At 34.6% G+C, this 24,912-nt stretch overlaps 2 protein-coding genes across 3 annotated transcripts in view; one reads left to right on the top strand and one right to left on the bottom strand.

Moving 5' to 3' along the window:
• The window catches only part of tor (tyrosine protein kinase receptor torso), a 43,760-nt gene extending 41,352 nt beyond the window's left edge, over window positions 1-2,408 (top strand). Inside the window, exons 16-18 of one of the 2 annotated variants that reach the window (XM_090170445.1) lie at window positions 1,653-1,870; window positions 1,938-2,075; window positions 2,134-2,408. In XM_090170445.1, the coding sequence (XP_090026571.1) occupies window positions 1,653-1,870; window positions 1,938-2,075; window positions 2,134-2,260 (483 nt within the window). In that variant the 3' untranslated portion in view covers window positions 2,261-2,408. Of the gene's footprint in view, window positions 1-1,651; window positions 1,871-1,937; window positions 2,076-2,133 lie in introns of those variants that run through there. The other variant, XM_090170446.1, reaches the window with a different exon arrangement.
• Window positions 2,409-2,751: 343 nt separating this feature from the next.
• The window catches only part of LOC149963066 (E3 ubiquitin-protein ligase SHPRH), a 44,012-nt gene continuing 21,851 nt past the window's right edge, over window positions 2,752-24,912 (bottom strand). Inside the window, exons 11-20 of the mRNA XM_090180363.1 lie at window positions 22,572-22,742; window positions 22,179-22,375; window positions 22,039-22,109; window positions 21,095-21,238; window positions 20,098-20,199; window positions 19,501-19,755; window positions 18,910-19,002; window positions 18,505-18,597; window positions 17,896-18,074; window positions 2,752-2,913 (exon numbers count right to left, since the gene is read on the bottom strand). Of these exons, the coding sequence (XP_090036489.1) occupies window positions 2,754-2,913; window positions 17,896-18,074; window positions 18,505-18,597; window positions 18,910-19,002; window positions 19,501-19,755; window positions 20,098-20,199; window positions 21,095-21,238; window positions 22,039-22,109; window positions 22,179-22,375; window positions 22,572-22,742 (1,465 nt within the window). The 3' untranslated portion in view covers window positions 2,752-2,753. The remainder of the gene's footprint in view (window positions 2,914-17,895; window positions 18,075-18,504; window positions 18,598-18,909; window positions 19,003-19,500; window positions 19,756-20,097; window positions 20,200-21,094; window positions 21,239-22,038; window positions 22,110-22,178; window positions 22,376-22,571; window positions 22,743-24,912) is intronic.

The raw sequence follows: 24,912 nt of genomic DNA on the forward strand, positions 1-24,912 counted from the left end.
CATTTTAGACTTAGACTATTATTTATTCTTCATCATCCCTTATCTACTAGAAGGGGATGCTAGTTGATTTGAATAGAACCTTAAATGGGCACATTAAACCAATGTAACTTTGAAATCATATGGAATACAGCATGTTTAAAATTAGTAATGCATTTTGCAGTTTAAAAACAATTTATCGTTTTGAGGCATTAGAGGCTTATGATGCAACTATACCATGTTAAATCCCAGAACCAGCTTCACCATAAGTCACCCACTGCCATCAGGAGAAAGAAGACTAGACTTTAACCAGAACGAGGAGTTAACCACTATTAGATAACGTTATCACTGGAGTTCTTACGCTAGCCGCTAAAGTATCTCTGACTATAACCTCTAAATTATGCTATCCATCTCCTTATATACAGGTTGGAGCCAGGAACAATTTCTATATAGATAGATAGATAATATGGCTGCTGACTGACATATGGCTACCGTATAGTGCCGGGTCTATAAAGAACATACAGCGCCATCCAAATTTAAATTAAACATGTCTCAATTGAAACTGAGGTGACCAGTTTTAATAGAAACATGTTTAATTTACAGTTCTTGTACCACTAGGAAATATTTTCAAATAACTGCTGAAGAAAAAACAATTACTTAATAATATAGTTATTATATGTAAAATAAAATTTTATCAGAAATACATGAACCGAAATTATCAACGTCCTATTCCTCTAACACGGGAGGCAAGTTCCCATTCCCCCCTTCTATTTAGTAAGGAGGAGAAAACCCCCCTCGAAATTCCGCCACTCCCGATTTCACCAAGGCTACTTGAGTACGCCACCTGGCTATTGATCTTTCCTCTCACTAGATGTCGAAGTAATCTACCCGTGATGCACTAGAATTTTTCCTCTCCCGCGGGTGGGCTGAAACCAGTTCAGTATGGGAAAATGCCCCCCAATATAAAGGAGGTCGTTGATAATTTCGGTTAATGTATTTCTGATTTTATTAAATACTTATTTACGCAACTGACCCTACAGCAATGGGCCACCTCATCACATGTCCAATGGCTTGGAAAATAATAAATTTTTAAGAATCTCAGGAATAATAAGTTACTTGTAGTCAAAAATTTCCATTGGCTTAATATTGTTCGTTTAATTAACATAGAAATTTGTGTTAACACATATACAAAGGTTTCTTGTCACATTTGAAATATAAATGATTTTAAAAATATAGGATCACTTTTGAAACCCCTGTAGAGAAATTTCAGACAGTGTTGTAAAATAGACAATGATAATGAGTGCTTTCACAGGAGTGAGCAAATATGATTGACTTGTGCTTACCAATCAAGACATTAGAAATTAGTTTGCAAAATTCAGAGCACATGCCAATTTCATTTGTTACCTTAATGTAACTCAATCACTTCAAAAATGCAGAATTGAACTGCTACAATGAATGTAGAAACTGCCTTAAAGCAAATTATCTGATGAAAGTATTTATTGGATTCTTACCCTTTTGTAAATCGGTTTACTTGTCTCACACTGAAAAGGATCTCTTAATAAAAGCTTTCATTATTATTATTATTAAATCATACTTTAATCAATGGATTAAAAATCAGGATAACCCTGGTTTTTAAGTCATTATTGTCTTAATTAATTATCTTTTAATTTTTTTAGGAGTTCTTGGCATCAAATAAAATAATTCATAGAGATTTAGCTGCTAGAAATATTCTTCTTTTGACATCAGATCAAGTAAAGATTACTGATTTTGGTTTAAGTAAAGACATTTATGAGAATGGTATCTACTGTAAAAAAACAGATGGTGGCATGCTACCAGTGAAATGGATGGCAATAGAATCCATTTTTAGTCAAACTTATACGAGTAAAAGTGATGTGTAAGTATTATTTTAGTTTTTGAAATTCTGGGAAGATGGACACTTTATTTGTGACTTTTTCTCAAAGTTGGTCATTTGGAATTCTTCTTTGGGAAATATTTTCTATTGGTGGAACACCATATCCTGGAATTTCGAACCGAGAAGTCATTTCTCTAATACAAACTGGCTACCGAATGGGGAAGCCTGATCATGTTCCAGATGAAATGTAACAATATTAAAATTTAAATTTAAATTATTTATGATTAACAATGATTATGTTGTAGTTTTGACGTAATGAAAACGTGTTGGAATGAAAATGCTAATTCAAGACCATCTTTTACAAATTTGAAATTGTTAATAGAAAATATTCTTGAAAGTTTTGAAACTTATGATAATGTCATTGCATATTAGTCCCTAGAGAACAGATTTTATTGTTGATAAATAGTTATTATAATAACTAAATGATTTTTTAACCAATGGCCAGACTATGTTCTAAGATTTTAAAGACTAGCGTGACAGTGATTTTAGAGTACCACTTGCATCATGGATTAAGATTATTGAAATGAAATAAAAGATTCCACATTTTTCACCAAATTTGTTGTGAAATATCAAAAAAAATTTACTCTTTTGTTCAATTAATTTAATAAGAGTATAAAAAGGTTTTTTAATAGCAAATCATTATTTTTTACTTACCTAAGAATTACCAAACATCTGGAAATTTAAACTTGAGTAAACTATTTGGTGCAGATCAATAAAGTCTTCAATATAAAGGTTTTATTATATAGACATGTTCTGAACCCAACCACAGGATATAGGTACTGAACTAAATCAAATTCATATATTTCGATGTATCCCATTTTTCTGACATTATGATGAATTTTATTATATTAAATACATGTTGATATTATTTCTTATGTAACTGAATTGTGAATAGGTTTGCTAAATCGTTCAACGACATTTCCTTATCTTCCTTTGTAGAAGTTGAATTGTTTTTGGAATTAAGGAAGTTAAAAATTTGTTCCTCAATTGTAGTTTTAACAATGAAACGGTGAACTGTTGTGGCTCTGAAAGAATCAGAATTAATTTGAAATATCATTTGCTTTCTATAAATAACATTTTTAAGGGGTCAAATATTTGTAGTTATTTTATAATATACCCTATGTAACCTGGGCCAATTATGCAACAAGTTTATTTAACTAATGTAAAATTCTGAGGTTTTATTAGATATCTCACTCTGTCTCCCAAAAATATATGAAAACCCATACAAAAAATAAGGTAAATATAACTTTATCAAGAAGAGCAAAACCATTTTAACATAGTAAAAGAGCCTTTTCTCTAATTTTAACACTAATTTGCGCATAAGTGGAATCAGTATGAGCTCGATCCCGTAAACCATCAGACAAGTTAAATGCATGGGATAGTAACATAAAATCTGGCTGTGTTGTTTCCCCCTGACTTAAATTGCCCCCTCAGTCTTAGATGGGCATTCAGTACGTTCTAGTTCTAAGACCATTGGCGCAATTCCCATGAACGTATGTCTACAGGCTGACAAACATGTTTCCTGGAAAATCAATCCCTTCCTAGAGTATACCACCTCCTAAGCAGTTCTTTGATGGGGATTTTATGAAAACAACTGTTAAAGACTTGAAAAAATATTTGAACACAAGACCTTTAAATAGAATTGGAAGAAATTTAAATTTTAAAATGTCATTAAAAAGTAGTTAAAACAAAGACTAAATAAGGTCCTATACAGAGTGAAAGATCTATTTCTATCGATGCTAGCCCTCAAAAGTGTTTGTCTTCAGGTATGTTTCTCACAAGTAATTTAAAATTGTTCATAAATATCTTTATATCACTAATTAATCTTAAAATAAAAAATAAGAGTGCCAAATATACTTCCTGATGCAAACAATTAAATCCCACCTGCTTGCATTACTAATCTTTAATTAATCCCTGAACTGAAATTTTCTTATACCTTAACCTTTCATTAACAATACAATTAGGTTGATGGGGAAATATCGCTGGATGGAATACTTTGGAATAGGCCTAGTATTTTATTACCGAAAATGTTGAAGAAAGTTTGAATATAAAATTTTTTAATAATTTCATGGTTACTGTAGGTTGGGTAGCATTTTTTTAAATTATTATTAAATCCCTATATTAATTATAATATAATTTTAGAATACATTGTTATTGAATTCGCAGCAAATATGTAGGTTAATTATGATATCTCCAAAGCACTGGTGATAAAGTTTACTCCCCTTTTGAACAAAGTCAACAAACAAAATCTGTTGCAGGCTTAGCTAAAATATTTATCGGAAAGTGATTGAGAAAGTTTTCGAACGTCTAATTTGGAAGATGTCCTTGAAATAACATCTCAAATTAATTTGAATCCAAATAATAGCTACACAACACGTGGATAAGACCAATTTCGACCTAGGCATTAATTTTCCCTCATTAACTACTTCATCTATAGAAGACAGAATTAAATGAAGAACTCAAAAACCAAATTAGAATAATTTATACAGAGCCAAGAAATATTTTTTCAAAACTAGAAAATATTTTTAGAGCTAGCAAAATTCATTGAAGTGTGAACTGTGGTTTAATATGAGGGAGAGGTAGAATAACTAGCTCAAAATTGAACCTGTATATGGGGTATGATAATAAGATGAATTGATTGACTTATAATAATAACCAGAAGTAAATAAACCAAAGTTATCAGACTGCTATATCTCTCATATTATTATTATTAGTAGGGATTGGGTGGTTGGGTCAAGCAGAATCTAGCACTTCGACCAGAGGTTCATTGTGCAGCCCCAGCCTTTTAGTCATAGAAAAGCTCAGTCTCCGAAACGAAGCTTAAGATTTGCTTCGCTGAGATATTGGAAAGATTGCTAGTTTCCAGCCTGTGCATACCAAGATCAGTAAATGACCAGAATATTGTTGAAACAATTTGTTGTGGCGACATTCCCTATTAACAGACCTCCACCAACCATTATGTAGTAACTAATAGGCACTCATAATTGCAACCATATGTAATGAAACCCTTAGCAGCTTTAGATATTTTATCAAAAGCCCCCTAACGCTATTTCTTTGAACTCAATTACATGTACAAAGCAATTAGTTATGACATGAAGGGTAGTCTCAGTAGATTTGGGGGGAACTGAAGGGGGTGGATTTCTGATGGATTTTCAATTCCATGCAGTCCAAGATAATACTGATATCTTTGTATTTGCTAAATTTCTTTGGCACATCCTAGGCCAGCAGTTCAGTTTCAATTGCATCAACACTGCAAAACCACTCATTGATCAGGAGGGTTTTCTGAATCTTACATTTTCTCTTTACTATTTGAAGCTCGCTTCATCCTTAAATTGTTGGTTGCATAAAATTTTAGCTATGGATAGTAGTCCAGCGGCATAGCTCCGGAAATTAAATGAATTGTGCACTTTCGTATAAAAGCATGAAATTTTCCATGATGGCTAGGAATGCCATAAAAAAAATATAAGAAATCGAGCCACTTCAAATTTTACCCATGAGCCCTATAATCCAAGATGGCGGCCAAAACTAACTATTTTCTCTTTTTGTTGTCCCATTTGATTGATTTTCATGTATTTTCGGGTGCTGAGTACGAATTTGAAGTTGAAAATAACATTAATGGACATTTAAACTAATTAAATGAGTCCCTGTAATCCAAGATGGCGGCCAAATTTTTTTTTAATTATTGTTGGCCGTTTTGATTGATTTTCATTTTAGACATGTATTTTTGGGTGCTGAGTACGAATTTGAAGTTTAAAATAACATTAATGTACATTTAAACTAATTCAAAATGGCGGCCAAAATGAACATTTTTCTATTATTGTTGTCGGATTTCATTCATTTTCACTTAAGTTAAGAATATTCGGGTGCTGAGGACGAATTTGAAGCTAAAGATTACAAATTTCATTTTTAAACTAATTAAATAGTGGTCAAAAATTAACTTGTTTTATAAATAATTGGTTTCCCATAAAAACAATTTGGGAAATAAAAGAATATATATCTCCATTTCACCGTGGTAGTCTAGATAGTCCTTTCGTTTTACGGGTCCGGTAACATAATACGATATATTGTGTTTACGAGGTCAAAGGCTTCTTTTTTTTTAGATTCCCAATTGGTAATGCTTTGCCCATTATAAATGACGTCAACAGGTCAAAATACACAAAAAACAACGCGTTGAAAATTTATTGAAGAGTTGTCGTTGCAAACGGGTAGAGTTGTCCGAGTAATACTGTGCTAAAGTTATTGTACCGTGTTACGGGTAGGTATTGTTTTTATAAGTCTATATGTACTACGCACATTAGTGAATATGTCCAAAAGTTTTCAATTAGTAGACCCGAGTCAGCCATCAACTTCAGGCTTTTCAGCCCAAAAACAAATAAAGACAAACTGGAGCTTGTGTATGCTATGCCAAGAAAACACCAAGGAACAGTTAACATGTCCAGCAAAAAGGAAGAGGAAAGATGTAGAACAAACCGTTTACGCATTATTTGCTGAAAACGTTAAAGCATTTAACGAGCTTGGAGAACTTTCAGATGAAACACTCGCGAGACTAAATGAAGGGATAGGTATAGAAGCGTCCATGGTGGCCAATAGTGCTAAATACCACTTATCTTGCAAGTTGAAGTATAATAAAACCAAGTTAAAAAGAGCACAAAAACGAACCTTAAAAAATAACCCCACTCAAGACAGAGATTCACCTTTGAAGAGAAGACGATCCAGTCAAAAATCAGATTATAAAATAAAAGAACAATGTTTTTTCTGTGGAAAAGAAGATGGCAAAGAAAGACCACGCAGCAAGTACTTTCCAAATTGATAGCCGAGTTCGAGAATGTGCACTTCTGCTAGGGGACACTAAACTTCTGGGTCGTCTTAGTTCGGGAGACATGGTGGCGATTGACGCAATGTATCATAATATTTGCCTAAATTCACTGTACTATCGTGCAAGGAAAGCTTCTGCCGAGAAAACACCAAGCTCTGAAGCCCAAAACTTGATATCAGGAAGAGTCTTTGCAGAGCTTGTTATGTTTATTAAAGAAACTCTAAGAGAAAAAAACGTAGCAAATGTTTTCAAACTTTCCGATCTTTCAAGCCTATACAATCCAAGGATGGAACAACTAGGCGGATGTAGTGGTTCAAGAATTCATTCTACACGTTTAAAAGAACGCCTGTTGCTTCAATTTCCAGACATGCGCCCACAAAAAACCGGGAGGGATGTGTACTTGGCCTTCGATGACGATATCGGAGCTGCTTTGACAAAAGCTTGTGAATTAGACTCTGAGAATGGTGCTCTTCAACTAGCACATGCAGCCCAGATTGTTCGCCGCCACATATTTGAAGAACACAACTGCTTCTTAAATGGTTTCTCTGAGGAATCGCAGATAAAATCCATACACCCATTGTTGCTTCAACTTGTCAGCATGATTTTGGAGGGTCCGAACATTCAAAACAAGGTCTCAAGTAGCACTAATGATCGCTCAACTTTTAAAGTTTAATAGTGTCAAGCATGAAAGATCAATTAAGACGACACATATGAAGCACAAGAGAATCCAGGAGACTCCTGTACCCATTTACATAGGTTTAATGGTACATGCTCAAACACGCACAAAGAAAATTGTTGATCGACTTTCAAGTCTGGGAGTAAGCATATCATATGATAGAGTTTTTCGTATTTCTACAGAAATGGGAAATGCAGTGTGTCAACAATATAATATAGAACAAGTCGTTTGCCCCCCTAAAATGCGGGGTGGTGTGTTTACAACTGCAGCAGTGGATAATATAGACCATAATCCAAGCTCAACAACATCAAAAGAGTCATTTCATGGCACTTCTATCTCTCTCTTTCAGCACCCCAATTTCAATGGCGAGGGCCTTGACCGAAACATTCCCACAATTACGGGTACTAATGTATCTAAGACTATGGACTCTCTTCCAAAATACTTCACAGAAGTGCATCCAGTTGCTTGTAGTGTTAAAGGATCAGCAGTTCCACCAACGAGTATTGCATCGTTAAACAATGAAAATTTTCCGGAACACGAAATAGCAGAATACAAGTGGCTAGATTATGCAAAGGAATCTATCGCTAATAATACTTTGGATAACATATCCTGGTCTGCATACCACGCTAGCCTACTTCCTACAACGAAAGAATTTGTTACAGGTCCCAGTGTGTTGCTTCCTCTTTTCCTTGAAAGTGCTCATACTATAGCAATGATCAAACATTCAATGGACGTTTTGAAGAACACCGTTCAGCATCTGAATGCTGGCCAAACACCGGTTATCGCTTTTGATCAGCCGTTATTTACATTGTCGAAACAAATTCAATGGAAGTGGCCTGATACGTACGGAGAGGACAAGATTGTGGTAATGATGGGTGGTTTACATTTTGAAATGGCTTTCTTGAAAACGATCGGCGATTGGCTTAAAGGCAGTGGCTGGGTTGAGGCTCTGGTACAAGCTGGTGTTGGAACAGCTGGAGTATGTGATTCGTTTTTGAGAGCGGCACATATTAAACGTACAAGGAGGGCGCATGAAGTAACAGTATCGGCACTGTACATACTTCAGAATCGTGCATACCAACATTACCAAAGTCAACAGCTGAGTGAAGAAAATGATCTTCTGGAGTTTTCAGAATGGCGTAATCAAAAAAATAAATCTATTCCTCAATTTCAATACTGGGACAATGTGATCAGATTAGAAATCCTTTTGTTTGTCTACGTCCGTTCTTTGCGAAAAGCGGACTTTAAACAGTATGTAGCTGCGTTGGCCGAGCTGACACCCTGGTTCTTTGCATTGGACCACACCAACTACGCTCATTGGACACCTGTACATCTCAGAGACATGGCAGAGCTGGAAATCAAACATCCTACCATTCACAGAGTTCAGCGCTGGAAACTTCACCGTGAAAAAGACTAATCGGATCTTCTCCGCCATACCCCTTGACCAAGCTCACGAACAAAATAATGCGGTTATTAAAGGCGATGGAGGAGCTGTTGGACTTACAGACAACCCAAATGCCCTCAGGCGTTGGATGGTGGCGGGACCTGAAGTGGCCAGAGTCATCAACGAATTTCAAGATGAAATTGGAGGTCACTGTTTTGCACCCCACCACGAACAAGCAACAAGTGTTCAGGCGTCGTTTTTAAAAAATTTAAATTCCCTTGTTGAAACCATAGAAGAATTTGGCAACCCATTTTTGGAGGAAACTAACGATCTACTTGTTTAAAATACAAAAGACATTGCGGATGCTGACGTCATAAAGTCTATAGCCAATGTAGGAACAATTGGTAAACAACAATTCGAAACATTCGTTACTGAACGTCTCGTTGATAGAAGTAAACCACTTGATGATCCTATTAAACGTAATAAATTTCGTCTGTTCCACACGCCAAAAGCAAAACCTTCTACGAAAGGAAAGCAACAGATACTGTCAATGAAAAACAACGTGGAATTGTTTTCTCGCCTCTACATTGGTTGCCAAACAAGAGGGGTGATTTGGATTTGTTCTTTAAGCATGAGAACCAGGCTTTTCCTCCATCACTCTCTGATGGTGGAAAGCTTCGTTTTGGTGTAAAGAGCGATCTCCTTAAATGTCTTGAAGAGGAGGCAGAACCTCAATCAGATGTCCCCGAAGTTACTTGTTTAATTCTTGACGGCGCAGTCATTGTACAAATGCTGCCACCTCACTCAAAGACTTTGTGTTAAAATATGTGGTTTGTGCTTTGACAGTGTAAGGGAATTATTTATCATACTAACTGGCAACACTGTCATGTCTCTGTAATTATGTCATCTGCTATTTACCTTAGTCTCGTGTTGGATTGGTTTCTGAATAGTATGGCAGCTCACATTCCCGTCCCACTGTTTTAATGCGCAGTATATTATAATGTATATATAATTTATTAACTTAACATTAAATGAGTTGTTTCTAAGCAAAGATTAGTCTTCTTTATTGACTTGGAAAGAAATATATCTAACAATGGCATCTCTGCTGGGGATCGACAGCTAAAGAAAGTGCCAAGTTCATTGGAAGACAAGGCTTAAGCTACGCATTGGACCGGCGGTGACAGTGGAATATCATGGCGGAAGGCGGAGAGGTCGTATCCAAATTAACGATGGATAATTTTAAGAGCTGGAAATATGATATACAAATGGTTTTAAGGAACAAAGGATTATGGGAGATAGTCCAGGGAACCGAAACTGCACCAGCTAGTACTGCTGGTGAGGAAGCTAAAGCTAAATTCAAATTGAGGATGTCAAAGGCCTACGCCACTCTAGCCTTATCTTTAAGTGAAGATCTCCGTAGTCTGATTGAGGAAGACACCACAGCTATAGACATATGGGCAACATTGACTAGAACATTTGAGCCTAAGTCACGTGCGAGGATAGCGATGCTACAGAAGGAATTTTATGGTATAACATATCAAGCTGGAGAGAATATGGCTGTTTTTATTGGCCGCTTATATAACGTGAAGAATCAACTTGAAAATGCCGGTAGGCCAGTTAGTGATGACGATTTATCCTATCAACTTATTGGATCCTTGCCTGAGTCTTATGAAGCGCTGTCATACCAGATATATCAGTCATCGGATGCGGATTTCAAACCAGAGAAAATTAAGAAGCTGTTAATAGCGGAGCAAGGGCGACAGTTACAGAAAGAAAAACCGCCAGAACAGACTGTGGATGCCTTTGCTGTTCAGCAGTCAGACAAGCAACATGACAAGAGACAGACGCAGGCAAGACATTTCTCTGGGGTATGTTTTGAATGCGGAATTAGAGGACATCGTGCAAGTGAATGTAAACGGAAAGGAAAAGGGAGAGGAAGAAAATCTTGGAAAGAAGGGAAGAAATATGGTGCATTCTTTGCATCTGCAATGATAACTTCAAATCCCGCGGACACTTGGATTTTGGATTGTGCCGCAACCCATCATTTCACGAATCGTCGAGACTGGTTCTTTTCTTTTTCCCCTTTGTCATCTGAAGCGGTTGTTGGCGAAGGCAAATCCCGCATTGAAGGACATGGAGACATATGGATTCAAATCATAGATGAGTCACCAAGTTATTTTCTCTTAAAGCATGTTATATACGCTCCGGGTATGGGAAAAAACTTAATTTCTGTACGTTTAATGGATGAGGCTGGATATTCGGGAGTATTTAAACAATCGACGTTCAAGACCTATTTTCCAAACGGTTGTCTGGCATTTGAGGCAACATTGTCAAGGGATAATTTTTATACTATCCATGCTAAAGTTTTGTTGGCGTCACCGATTGGGGATAAGGCAAAGATTGAGTCCTATCATTCCGCGGTTTCGGAAGAAGCACAGAAGCTAGGAGGTATAGAGCTGTGGCACAGACGTTTGGGTCACGTCAACGAAGCAGATCTGAAATACATGGGGAAACATGAAATGATAAGGGGATTGCAATTATTTACAAAAAATCTCTCTACATGCATCCCATGCAATATTTCTAAAAGTACGAGACAACCTTATAAGAAACTTGCAGATGTTAGAAGCAAAGACATTCTCGACCTAGTTCACTCTGATGTTTGGGGGCCTTCTCCCATTCCGTCGATAGGGGGAGGAAGATATTTCATCACATTTATTGATGACCGAAGTCGCTTTATGTACGTATTCGTCATGGTTAAGAAGAATGAAGCTATAGATTGTTTTGATACGTACAGAAAACTGGTAGAGCGTCAAACAGAGAGGAAAATCAAAGCTATTCGTACTGATAACGGTCTAGAATATTGTTCTGCAGCCTTCGATAAAATTTGCCAACAGGAGGGTATTATACACGAACGAACTAACGTGTATTCCCCACCCATGAATGGGGTGGCTGAGAGAGTAAATCGGACATTATTGAATACAGTTTGTACCATGATGGAAGATGGACAGCTACCATCTAGTATATGGGCAGAATTACTTATCACGGCTGTTCATTTGCGAAATAGATTACGGCATTCACAGCTGGAACAAGTACCCGCTGAGTATTGGATGGGATATAAACCCACTGTCAGTTATTTCAAACGTATAGGTTGTTTAGCGTTTGTACACATACCGGCTCAACGTAGACTGAACAAATTCCAGAACAGAGCCAAATTGGGAATCCTTGTAGGATATGCAAGAGGTACTCGTGGATATAGAATTTGGTTCCCTAATGAAAAAAGGGTGATGGAAACTAAATATGTTTCATTTGATGAAAATGTACTTGGGATTAAAAAACATAATATTCAGATTGATGCAATCATGAAGTGGCCGAAGGAGGATGATGATGAAAATGATGAAGCAAATAATGAAGGTCCAGTAATAGAAACCGTAGAAGATAACAAAGACGAGGAGGAAACAGTCATTGAGAACGTCGAGCCGAAAGCGAAAGAGCGCATAATTGAAGAAAAAGCGAAAGAGCGCATAATTGAAGCGAAAGAAACACCTGAGTCAAGCGGAAATTTACCTAATGGTTGGCGTAGGGAAGTCAGGATTAGGGGATCGGGAGCAACTCAAGGAATGGCAGACATTTACTATCACGACCCACATGGAACAGTCTGGAGGTCCCATAAAAGTTTGAAAGAACACATAGTAGCTAACAATATACCGCTAGATCCAGATGTGTTCGATTTCTCAAAGAGGAATTTAGCATCATCATTAATGACGGGTATTCCAAATGAAGAAGATGTACATGAAGTATATCAGGCTTATTGCGCTGAGGTCAAAGTACCCAATAATTTCAACGAAGCAATGAAATCCCCACAATCTACAGAATGGAAAGCCGCTATGGACGAAGAGGTCGGTACTCTCAAGCAAAGAGATGTTGCTGAATTGGTGCTGAAACCAGAAAACAAAAAGATAGTCGGCTGTCGATGGGTGTATGCGCTTAAGAAAAATAGTGAAGGGACAATTCTTCGATATAGAGCAAGACTCGTGGCACAGGGGTTTAACCAATCCGAAGGAGTTGATTATGATTTGAGCTTCTCACCCGTAGTCAACTTTTCATTGATCAGACTCTTCCTGGCTATTTTTGTTGTCACCTTTAAATGGGTTCACAATCATATGGATGTCAAAAATGCATATCTATATAGCGACCTGAACGATGAAGTATTTATGGCTCAAATACCTCGTTACGAAACGGAGGATAAAAAGTGATACTGTCTCAAGCTACGCAAAGCTTTATATGGATTACCACAAAGTGGGAGACAGTGGTATCTTGAGTTAGATAAAACGTTTCAAGAATTGGGCTTTAGCAAGTTGATTGGAACCAACTGCATCTATCTTATCCCATGTAAAGTCATCATACTGGTGTATGTTGATGATTTAGTCATTTTGGCTAGGAATGGAACGATTATGGAAGGTATTCACCGACTGTTGTCTACGAAATACGACATCAAATGTCTTGGACCAGTAAAGAAATTACTTGGAGTCGAATTTGACTTTCAGTCAGACGGGTCATTGAAGATAAATCAGTCAAGTTATATTAAACATATTAGTGAAAAGTTCCAGATCAGCTCTGAGGTTCCTGTTAGCTTACCAATGCCAGCAACTGTAATTTTGTCAAGAAAAGACAGCCCACAGAGTGAAGATGAGAAACATCACATGAGTAAAATACCGTACCGTGAGCTTATTGGCTCTCTACTATTTATCGCTCAACGGACAAGGCCGGATATACTATTCTCGGTGATCGCCTTATCGCAATTTAATAACAATCCTGGTTATCAACACTGGATTCATTTATGTCAACTGATGAAGTATGTCGTGTCTACGGTCAATTATAGTCTACATTACCAGTATGAGGTAAACAGTCAAATAACAGTTTTCAGTGACAGTGATTGGGCTTCAGACCGCGATGAGAGAAAATCCACAGGTGGCTATGTGGTTTATTATGGATCATGTCCCATATCTTGGAGATCAGCTAAACAAAAAGCCATATCATTGTCATCAATGGAAGCAGAGTATATTGCTGTGACTGACGCTGTGAAGGAACTGTTGTGGTTATTACCAATATTGACAGAACTTAGAACTTTTAACTTAATATTTGATACTCCAATTGTTTATTGTGATAATAAGGCAGCTATTGCTTTTTCTATAGATAATATCGAAAATCATAGATCGAAACATATTGACATAAAGTATCACTTTATTAGAGATCATGTACGAAAGGGATTGTTTGTTATGAAATATATAAAAACTACTGATAATGTTGCAGATATACTGACCAAATTGTTAGTTAAGACGAATTTCATAAATTGTGTTAGAATGTTAAATCTGAAGTAATTATTAATACTGTCAAAGAGGGGGAGTGTTAAAATATGTGGTTTGTGCTTTGACAGTGTAAGGGAATTATTTATCATACTAACTGGCAACACTGTCATGTCTCTGTAATTATGTCATCTGCTATTTACCTTAGTCTCGTGTTGGATTGGTTTCTGAATAGTATGGCAGCTCACATTCCCGTCCCACTGTTTTAATGCGCAGTATATTATAATGTATATATAATTTATTAACTTAACATTAAATGAGTTGTTTCTAAGCAAAGATTAGTCTTCTTTATTGACTTGGAAAGAAATATATCTAACACTTTGTCATTACGCCAAAGAAATATTCATTCCATATATAGTGTCCAAGCTTCGAAATGTAACGCGGTTAGATGTGATTTGGGACAATTACTTTGAAAGCTCTCTAAAAGCTGGAGCAAGAACTAAACGGGAGAAAGGGACAAGACGACGTGTGGTTGCGGAATCAAAGGTTCCAACCAATTGGAAAAACTTCCTTCAAGAAAACGAAAATAAAAAATAACTGTTTTCATTCTTGTCTCAACAACTAATGCGCCATCCATTAGGCGAGGGAGACAAACAGCTAGTGGTAACCGATGGAAAGATGGTTCTCAGCAACCCACCTCTAACCATTCTCGAAGAAATATTTCCCTGCACTCATGAGGAGGCGGATACTCGGATTATATTACATGCAGTTCACGCAGCCAACAATGGCCACCACCAGATTCTTATACGTACTGTGGATACAGACGTTATTGTTTTAGCGGTAAATGCTACCAATAAACTCTCTCAATCAGTCGAGCTCTGGGTGGAATTTGGTACGGGCAAGAACGTGAGATATTTTTCTGCCCACAATATAGCCAAGAGTCTTGGGCCCTCAAAGTCGTGTGCTCTACCGATGTTCCACGCCCTAACTGGGTGCGATACGGTATCTAGTTTCGCCGGCCACGGTAAAAAGAAGGCATGGGCCACGTGGAAGGTATTTCCAGAATTATCAGGAACCCTTCTAACTATGTCATGTGCGCCAAAAGAGATCTCAGATAACGTATATGAAACCATCGAGAGATTCGTCATTTTACTTTACGATCGAACAAATAATAATAATAATAATAATAATAGATTTATTCATTGGATCATCATATAAGTTTACAACTTCTTTACATAAGAGTCCAGTTATACATTAATTAAATTAAATTAAAATTAAGAAGGAGAAATTTCCAACAAGCGTCACTAAAATCACCATAATGACGAATTAATATAAGTCAAATAATGGGTGGTGATTAGGTTTTTGAAGAGATTAATGCTCTCAACGTTTTTTAAGAGATTTGGAAGTTTGTTCCAATTTTGGGAGCCTACTATTTTAACACTTTTAGAAGTTTTTGTCCGAAATGTTTTGAGGATTTTTTCTATATACAAGTTATCATTAGCTCCTCTCGTATTAATATTATGGGGAGGGGGGAGGAATCTATCTAAGATATAACGAGGGACTTGATTCTTTTTAATTTTATACACACAGTGACATCGACAGTGTGAGGAAAATATTATTTGCAAAGAACTCTAATGTGCAGAACATACCGCCGTCAAAAGTCGCTCTTAGACAACACATAAAAAGAGCAGTGTATCAGGGAGGTCATGTGTGGGGTCAGAGTGTAATTGCACATCCTGACCTACCGTCACCAATCAATTGGGGATGGAATAAAACGGATGGTGGAATACATGAACCCCATTGGACTGATCTACCCGATGCTCTGGCATCATGTTTGAGCTGATATCGTGCAAATGTAAAAAAAAACTGTGAGGGGCATAGATGTAATTGTAAAAAAGCTGAACTTCGGTGTCCGGACTGTGCGGATGTGACGGAGATTGTTAGACATTTCTTTATAAATTTACGTGTTAATTTTTTTAATCTATAGAAAAGGTAATTTATCATATATGAAAATTATGTGAAACAAGTGGTTTGACATAATCTTGTTTAAGTATAATTCGAAATATTTCTTTAGTTGTTTGGTGAAAATCAATTAAATCGGATTATAATAAACGAAAAATGTTAGTTTAGGCTCTCGGTTTTGGCCACCATTTTGAATTTTTAATAAATTTAAATGTGCAATAAAGTTATTTTAAACTTAAAAATCGTACTCAGCACCCAAAAATACACGTCCAAAATGAAAATCAATCAAATCGGACAACAATATAAAAATGGTTCATTTTGGCCGCCATCTTGGATTATAAGGCTCATTTAATTAGTTTAAATGTTCATTAATGTTATTTTCAACTTCAAAATCGTACTCGGCGTCCAAAAATACATGTCTAACATGGAAATCAATCAAATTGGACGACAGTAACAAAAATTGGTTAGTTTTGGCCGCCATCTTGGATTACAGAGGCTCATGGGTAAAATTTTAAGTGGCTTGATTTCTTATATTTTTTTTCATGGCATTTCTAGCCATCATGGAAAATTTCATGCTTTTATACGAAAGTGCACAATCATTCTGCTATGCCGCTGGACTATAGTTAATGTTTCCTTAGAAAGAGCAAACGTTTTACAGCAAGTACAGAGAATGCCATCAAAATCGGTTAAGCGGTCCTTGAATTATTACAAAAAGAAGTCAAAATAGTGGGAATCGAGTTTTTCGGCGAATTTCCAGACTTCTAAAATTGTTTTTGGCACCCGTGACATCAAAAAATGCGAAGTGTATCATTGGCTAATGGTCTGTAATACATTTCTTTAAATCTGGGATTAAAAACAGGTTGATTTAACACCCAGGAAAAAATCCTACGCAGTAGTAATTGAAATAGGCATACACAAGGCTATGTAGTAGAAAAATGATATGAAACCGAATTTTCCTCGCGCCGCGTGATTTGAAAAGATAATTTCCAGGCTTAAATTGTTTACTCATTATTGTTAAGATGACTCCTAAATCTATACTTTCTGGGGGAAAATGATGATAATGAAACTTTAGATTCAAATATTGGTGAAAGCGATAGTTCTTCGGATTTATCTTACAACAATTCAAGCATTGAATATAGTGATAATGAATCTTTGAATAACAGCGACGACGAAAATATATTAAGTTCCTTCTACTTTAGGAATATAACTACAGCTTCGATTTACTCGTGCTACAGAGGAGAAAAATTCGCGCGAAATTTCTGGATTGGGGAGCGAAAAAAATCAGTTTCGGACCCAAAATTAGTACACTTAGGCTTGGAAATTTGTTTCGACATTTTTGGAAAAGAACTTCCACGGCTTCAAAACAAGCCCTCATTCATTTGATTTAATTACTATTTACTTTTCGTGCAACCAACACTTCAATATAGCTAATAAAATATTCATTCAGAAATGCTGGACCATAAGCATACTTGATATAATTTGCCATTATAATATCATCATATTGAATTTTTTCCACTGACCAAGTCTTTTGTTCATTAATCAAGGGTAAAATAAAAGCATCACAACTTGTTGGTATTGTACTTGTCAGTAATATTTGATACTATTCAATAAATTAATAATTTAACTTTGTTTAGAACACAAAATTAAAATTAAATTAATTCTGGCCAAAATATGCCTTTGCAAACATTAAAATGTACAGAAACATAAGTTTGGTTACTATTATTAGCATACTGTTTAGCTTATGCGCATGTGTGACTACATTTCTCTTTAAAACCTAAATGAGTAATACATTTGGAATTCTGTATTTTTCTTAAAAGACCTAGCTATATGACAATTTTGATACATTATTGAAATAATGGTAATTACTTCATTTGTCCAAGACGATGGATTCTACCCAAAGCTTGTTGTTCCTCTCCTGAATTCAGAAGTGGTTCCACTAGAATTACGTGAGTAGCTTCTATTAAATTCAAACCATTGGCCCCCGATTTTATGGGAAGCAGGAGCACTGTATTTTCAGGTTGCTGCTTAAACTTTAAAATATTTTGCTGGAAAGCAAGGTTTAAATTAAGGTTTTAAATGATACTTTTTTCAAATCATTACAAGCATAGAATTTAAAAAAAATGGCCTGCCTTATGTTAAGTAAATTAACAGTTAAACATTAACTGATTTAACTCATCACAAATAAGATGTTATTTTATACCTAATAAAGAGTGCGAATTTTAAATACTAGGCTATTTCCTATATAGTATGCAAAATGTATAACATTAGTCAAAATTACATTTACTCAGTATAAAAAAATTGTGAAATATTGAAGTCTGCCCTAAAACCTCTCAATCAGAATTAAAAGGAGAAACTAAGACTAACTACTTTTCATTCACCTCAAATGGTTTTATTCTTATTTTTATATCCATTAGATGTTTTGTAATTCACCAATAACACTTTATTGCAAGGGAAGAAAAGCAAATACTAAAATACCTGAAAATGCTTTTTCTTGAAGCCAGAAATATGTATAAAGCGAATATCATTTTGCTCTAGTGCTTCTCCAAGTATTTCTAGAACTCTCAACCACTAAATGAAAATTTAAATATGGAAAATTGTTGTGTTATTAAATAGCATTAAGAACCTAGTTAATTAAGCTTAACTCAATAGAATTAAAAATATAATTCTGGATAAATACACTAAACAACAGATACACTACTGTTATGGGAAACATTTAATCAATATCTACCATTTCTACAAGAATTCAATTTGAAAAACCAAGTTTGATTCCACAAGTAACTTTTTGAGATTATGCATTCAATATATTTTATTTCTAGTACTTTTGAAAGTAAGCATTTAACATCAAAACAGTAAAGTATAGATTATTTTTAAAAAGCCTACCGTTGAAAAAATGATGACTTTTGACTTCGGATCATCTTTTAAAACCTGCATAAGGCACCTTACAATTCCAACTATCTTTGTTGAATAGCTTCCCTATTACATAAAAAATGTTTTAATTAGATACATATTTTTGCAACTGTGGTCAGCCTGTGTTTCGAGTAGATAGCCACACTGCCAAAAATTACTCGCAAGATAGGTGGCAGAAATTAAGGAAACCCATCTTTGTGATGTTGAAAAACTTATTCCAATTGTAAAATTTTAAGTACATTTCTCAGTCACAGAAAATAAGAGATGAAATTTTTAGATAATGCAAATACATTTTTTCATAATAATAAAATGAAAATAATAATAGACAGCATGAGCTGCACAAAATCAAAGACTGATTTAGTTTATCTTAAAACATTCTAAGAACCTTATTATTCATAATGCAATTTAGCTAAAAAAGGACCTTTTTGTACATTTTTAAAACTATTTTTTACTGTTCCAATAATTTACGCCACTACACAATAATGAAAACTAAATATAGACATGAATAGCAGGTTTCTTTTGGTAAGACAATTTGAACTTACTGATATTAAATTTAAAGGTTACCTTAACTTCCATATCTTCAGCACAATCTTCAGTTTTTGAGTTAACATAACATATTTCAGAATGAAGTGTTTTCTGTCTACACACAGCACAACGGACATTTTGCGTTACTCGATTATTTTTCATGTTGATCAAAATCCGGATACAATCTATGCAAAAACAGTGCCCGCACTGCAAGACAGACCAGCTTGTTCCAAGTTCTTTGACACACACTGGGCATTTCTCCGGATTTACTCCTCCATTTTCACAAAAGTTTGACTAGAAGCAAAAATAAAATAATGTAATAAATAGCAATTTCACAGAATCCCCAGTTATTCAAACCATTAGCACGTATTTGTTTCATTGAAAATTATTAAAAGCATTACCCAGTACACACCTGATGATGTTACCGTACAGTTAACGAAACTAGTCGTGGGAATATTTTTAAAATAAAATATTTTTAACTTTTCACTATGCAACAGTGGTATTTTAATTTTTAAACTAAATGTGATTTATTAAAAGTTCCAAGTTTAACAATTTTCAAAATTTTAATTTGACAAGTGATTTAATCTATGATACCTGTTTATGAATACAAAAATTGAGAAAATGCACGGAACTTGCCTTCATTAAATTTTGTAAGTACAAAAGGCGTCCTTTTTTCCTTTTCAGATTCAATCTTGCATTAGTTTGGTCAGATCTAAGTTGAAGGTTTTGAGAAAACACCTAAAAAATCCAGATTCTTTCTATACAAATTATGTACTGGGATACCATAGTATCACACGTGATTTTTTTACCAAACGGTAATTACAATGCCGTTTTTGAAATACTAATTATGTTAGGAACAAGCCAAAGCACATTTTAGGAGATGACAGGCCCGTAGCCAGAGTGGGGATCTCTTTCGCCCGACCTAGCTTTTTCTGCAACTCAACTCCCCCCTTTTGGGACAATTCGCCCCTCCTAAAATATGGCTCGCCCGCTCTATATCGATGTCCTGGCTACGGCCCTGGCAGATGATTGTTTCATTTAGTTTCTACTCCCTTTAATGTACCCAAAACGAAAATTGTTTGCTGGTTAGTTGCTTGGTATAGATTATAGGCATGATTTTATTTAACCCATGAATATTCAACTCAAGCATTACCAAATTATCCTCTCTTCAAAAGCAAAAGACAGAGCCAATTTGTTGAGCCCAAAAGAGATGTATTTTGTCTAATTATTATTAATAGGTACCTGATCAAGCACTCCTACCATATAGGTCCATTGTGCTACCCAAACCATTAGATAAAAGTCCTATCTCTGAATGTTGTAAATCTCTTGCATGTTCAACCTACATATATGCATGTTTTTTACAAAATAAAATTAAAAACAGTGCTCACAAAGTTTTGTTAATATAGGTCTTAAATTCTGGCTTTGAAAATCTATAGTTTAGCTTGTGCCTCATGATCATGAGATTTGGTTTTCATGGTAATAGCACAAGGAATATAAGAATTGCATACTAATTGTATGTTCCATGTGAAACAAAGACTCACTGAAATATGGAAATGTCAAACAGAGCCATATCTATGAGTGATTATATGATACATAATATTGTATTATATCCATATCAATTACTGTATAATACCTCAGACTTCTCTAGGATGTATGGAACAGGGGGGTCCGGAATTGCTTCATCAGGATATCTTAGTCGCAGTCGTAGTTTTGCCATTTCAACTTCATCAACAGCTGATACAAAATCTCTAACATTCATCCACACTGATCTCATAGCCTAAAATGAGGTTTGATTATCTTAGTAAATTATTAATTAATTTTTAACAAAGCAAAAGTGCTTGATTTCTAGGATCCATGTATTATCTGGTGACATTTTCATGTCAATAGAGTAATGAAAATAATTGTACCCGCTATACCATTGGTGTAAATAATTTAACTTCCCTAGTACTTACGAGGAGACGACCTGAGGGTTTAACCTATTTTAACAATTTTTTTAATTAAAATCGTTTTAAAATGAAATTAGATGTTTGTTCGACAATTATATCATTTTCTTCATTTTCCCTAATATTTTAGATTTTTTTAATTTTTAACCATTTTAATCAAAATAATATATTTTTTTGAAAATATGACTATTTACAAAAAGTTCAGAATATTTAGCCAATTACAGGCATTTTTATTCATTTTCTCTTATATTTTTTCATTTTAACTCATTCTGAAAGCCCGTCACAACTTTTCCCTTGCAGGTTTTTTAAGTTACATGGAGGTGTCCATTATACCCGAGTTTGAACAAAATCGTTGATTATCACCTCGGGTTGTCTCCTTGTTAGTGGCGCCAACTAATCAGTGGCTGCTCTTAAAAATTTCCCACATTTTTGGATTTTAATAAATTCATTTCGCAATTATTTTAATGAATTTTTTTAAAATGATCTTTTTTACTTACTGGCAGTTCTGAAATCTAATTTTTTTTCAAGAAAGTATATACTTTTGTAATGAAAAGATCATTTAATTGTTAAGCTAATCATTATTTAAACGTATTGTAGTTTTCCAGATCAGATATAATTTATTAATGGTACTTACTCTAAATTCCTTTTTGTATGTATCTAGCAACTTCAAATGAAGAGAGCCTGTTTCAATAACAGATAATGAACCTAAATAATACATTAAAAATAGTCTTAACTAAGCACTAACCAAATAAATGGTTCATTCCTTAATCTTACAATTAAGTTGTTTTGAAAAACTATGGAGACATTTGAGTATCATTTCCATTTCGCTATCAGCCCAAATTCCCCTTCTTTGTTCAGTTAGTAAAGCTTCCTCAGAAGTCGAAGGTTCAAGGGAACTTGTATCTTCTTTAAAACGAAAAAGGCAAGCTTCATATTCGTTAAAAAGCTCATGTATCTGGCAATATTTACATCTGAAAAATATAATGACAAGTTTATGATTTATATAATTTGAAGAGGGGTACATTTTGTAGCAAGTTAAATTCTTCATTCCAAATGTTTTTAGTTGCATTAATTGTTCATAATCATAATGTAAAAAGTTTAAAAAAAACTCATTAAACCTATTAAGAAATATGTCAAAAATATTATAAAAATACAAAAACAAATTACTTCACAAATGACCCACTAGGTCTTAGGTGACAGTCTATAGCCATATTTATATCATCCCTTGATGGTTTTGATGATATTTTTTCAATCGAATTTGATAGAGTCTCTCGGGTGTTACGAATGCTATCAATTTCTTTGACCAATATGTATTTTAAACCAATAATAGAGTGGAATCTGAAAAACCAAACAAACATTTTTCAGAGTAGTTGATTTTTTCATAAGTCAGCCAAGTTTTTTGTACTAAATATAGAGACCCTTATCTGTTATCACAGAAATTAACTTGGAAATTGAACTGTACTGCAGCTGATATTTTCTTTACATCCAATTTTCCAATTCATTTACTATAAGTGAATTTCCCCCTGGTAAACATTGCCTTGCAAATCCCAAAGAAAGGAAACTCCTGATTTACACAGCTGAGATGTGTGATTATTATCCATGAAATTTGGCAACTAAAATAACTCTGATAGGCAATTAAAGAGATTGTGTCAGGATGTTCAGTGTAGTTGAGGTTTTTACAAAATATTTAAAGAATATGATGTACAATTTGTAAGCCTGAGATAGTCGGTGGGGTGTCAGCCTTTTTTTTAGCATATCTCTTTTCATAGAAATAAAACATATATATATATACTCTACTTACAAGGAGACTACGTGAGGTGTAACTCATCGATTTTGTTTAAATTCAGGGATTAAGTAGACCTTCATGTAACTTAAAAACCCCAAAGGGAAAAAATGCGACGGGCTTTAGTTTTACCATGGCAACGGAAAGCGTTTTTGACAACTAAAATATTATATTTCTCTAAGTAAACTAACATGGCAAAATCGATGATTCTCAGGATCCCATATTATATTTCTCTAAGTAAATTAACATGGCAAAATCAATCAGGGTCCCCCCTTATGAAATTATTCAAAAAAATTCTAAACAAAGATGGTTAAATTTGGGTAAATATCTAATTTTGGGTAAATATTTAAATTTGGGTATTTGTATTTGAGTTATAATTTGGGTAAGTACTTAAATTTGTGTAAATATTTTAATTCATGTAAATATCTAAATTTGGTAAATATGTAAATTTTGGTAAATATCTAAATTTGGTAAATATGTAAATTTTGGTAAATATTTTAATTCAGACTAATTTTTATCCAAATCTAAAAAGGTAGGGTGGAAAATTCCAAAACATTTGGTCGATTTGTCGTGGAATGACCCCAAATTTATAAGTTTACCAAAATTGAGATATTTACACAATTTAGATATTTACCCGAATTCAGATATTTACCTGAATTAAGATATTTACCCAAATTTAAATACCCAATTTTAAATACTTACTCAAATTTAAATACCCAAATTTAAATTTTTACCCAAATTTAAATACTTACCTAAATTTGATTTAAATATTTACCAAAATTTACATAAATTATTACTCAAATTTAAATACTTATCCAGAATTAAATACCCAAATTTCTATATTTACCCAAATTTAGACATTTAACCAAATTAAGATATTTACTTAAAATTAGATATTTATCCAAAATTAGATATTTACGCAAAAATTAGATATATACCCAAATTTAACCACCTTTCATATAAATTGAATTTTGTATCCATGGTTAAAAATAACACAACTGATACTTCATGGCTTTAAAAACATGTAAACCTAGTGCTTGACAAGGGGTCACGTACCCGAAAGCTCGCAATTTTAACCACTCCTTCTGCCTAGAGTTTGTAAGTTATCTCCCCACTGGTTAAAGGGGTTTTCCCCCGAGATCTTCGGTTTCCCCTTCCCATAAAAACTTGCTGAGGTTAACGGTAATAGTTAGTGTAGGGAGCTGTTGGCTCGCATGGCATGAAGGGCTTGCCACCACCCTCCTACGCATTGTAACCCGGCCACCTGTCACTTGATCACGCACAAGCAACATTGCTTATGTGGTCGAAGGTGGTGCCTTGGGTATTAGCTCTATTTTAAAAAAAAATAATGTTTTTAAAGCCATGAAGTATCAGTTGTGTTATTTTAATTTTATTATTAACCACCTTTGTTTGAAAAAAAATTGAATAAATTCATAAGGGGGGACCCTTAGAATCTTCGATTTTGCCATGTTAATTAACATAGAAATATAATATTTTATTTGTCAAAAACGTTTTCGGTTGCCATGGTAAAACTAAAGCCCATCGCATTTTTTCACTTTGGGGTTTTTTAAGTTTCATGAAGGTCTACTTAATCATTGAATTTAAACAAAATCGATGAGTTACACCTCGGGTAGTCTCTTTGTTAGTGACAGTCACTGCCTTCGTATATACACACAATGCATTTTAGTACTGGTAATCTAGGTTTAAAAAGTCCTGAGTGGGTAC

The sequence above is a fragment of the Leiobunum rupestre genome, chromosome 1 (genome assembly GCF_980474605.1).
Source record: "Leiobunum rupestre chromosome 1, qqLeiRupe1.1.hap1, whole genome shotgun sequence".
NCBI classification, from domain to species: domain Eukaryota; kingdom Metazoa; phylum Arthropoda; class Arachnida; order Opiliones; family Sclerosomatidae; genus Leiobunum; species Leiobunum rupestre.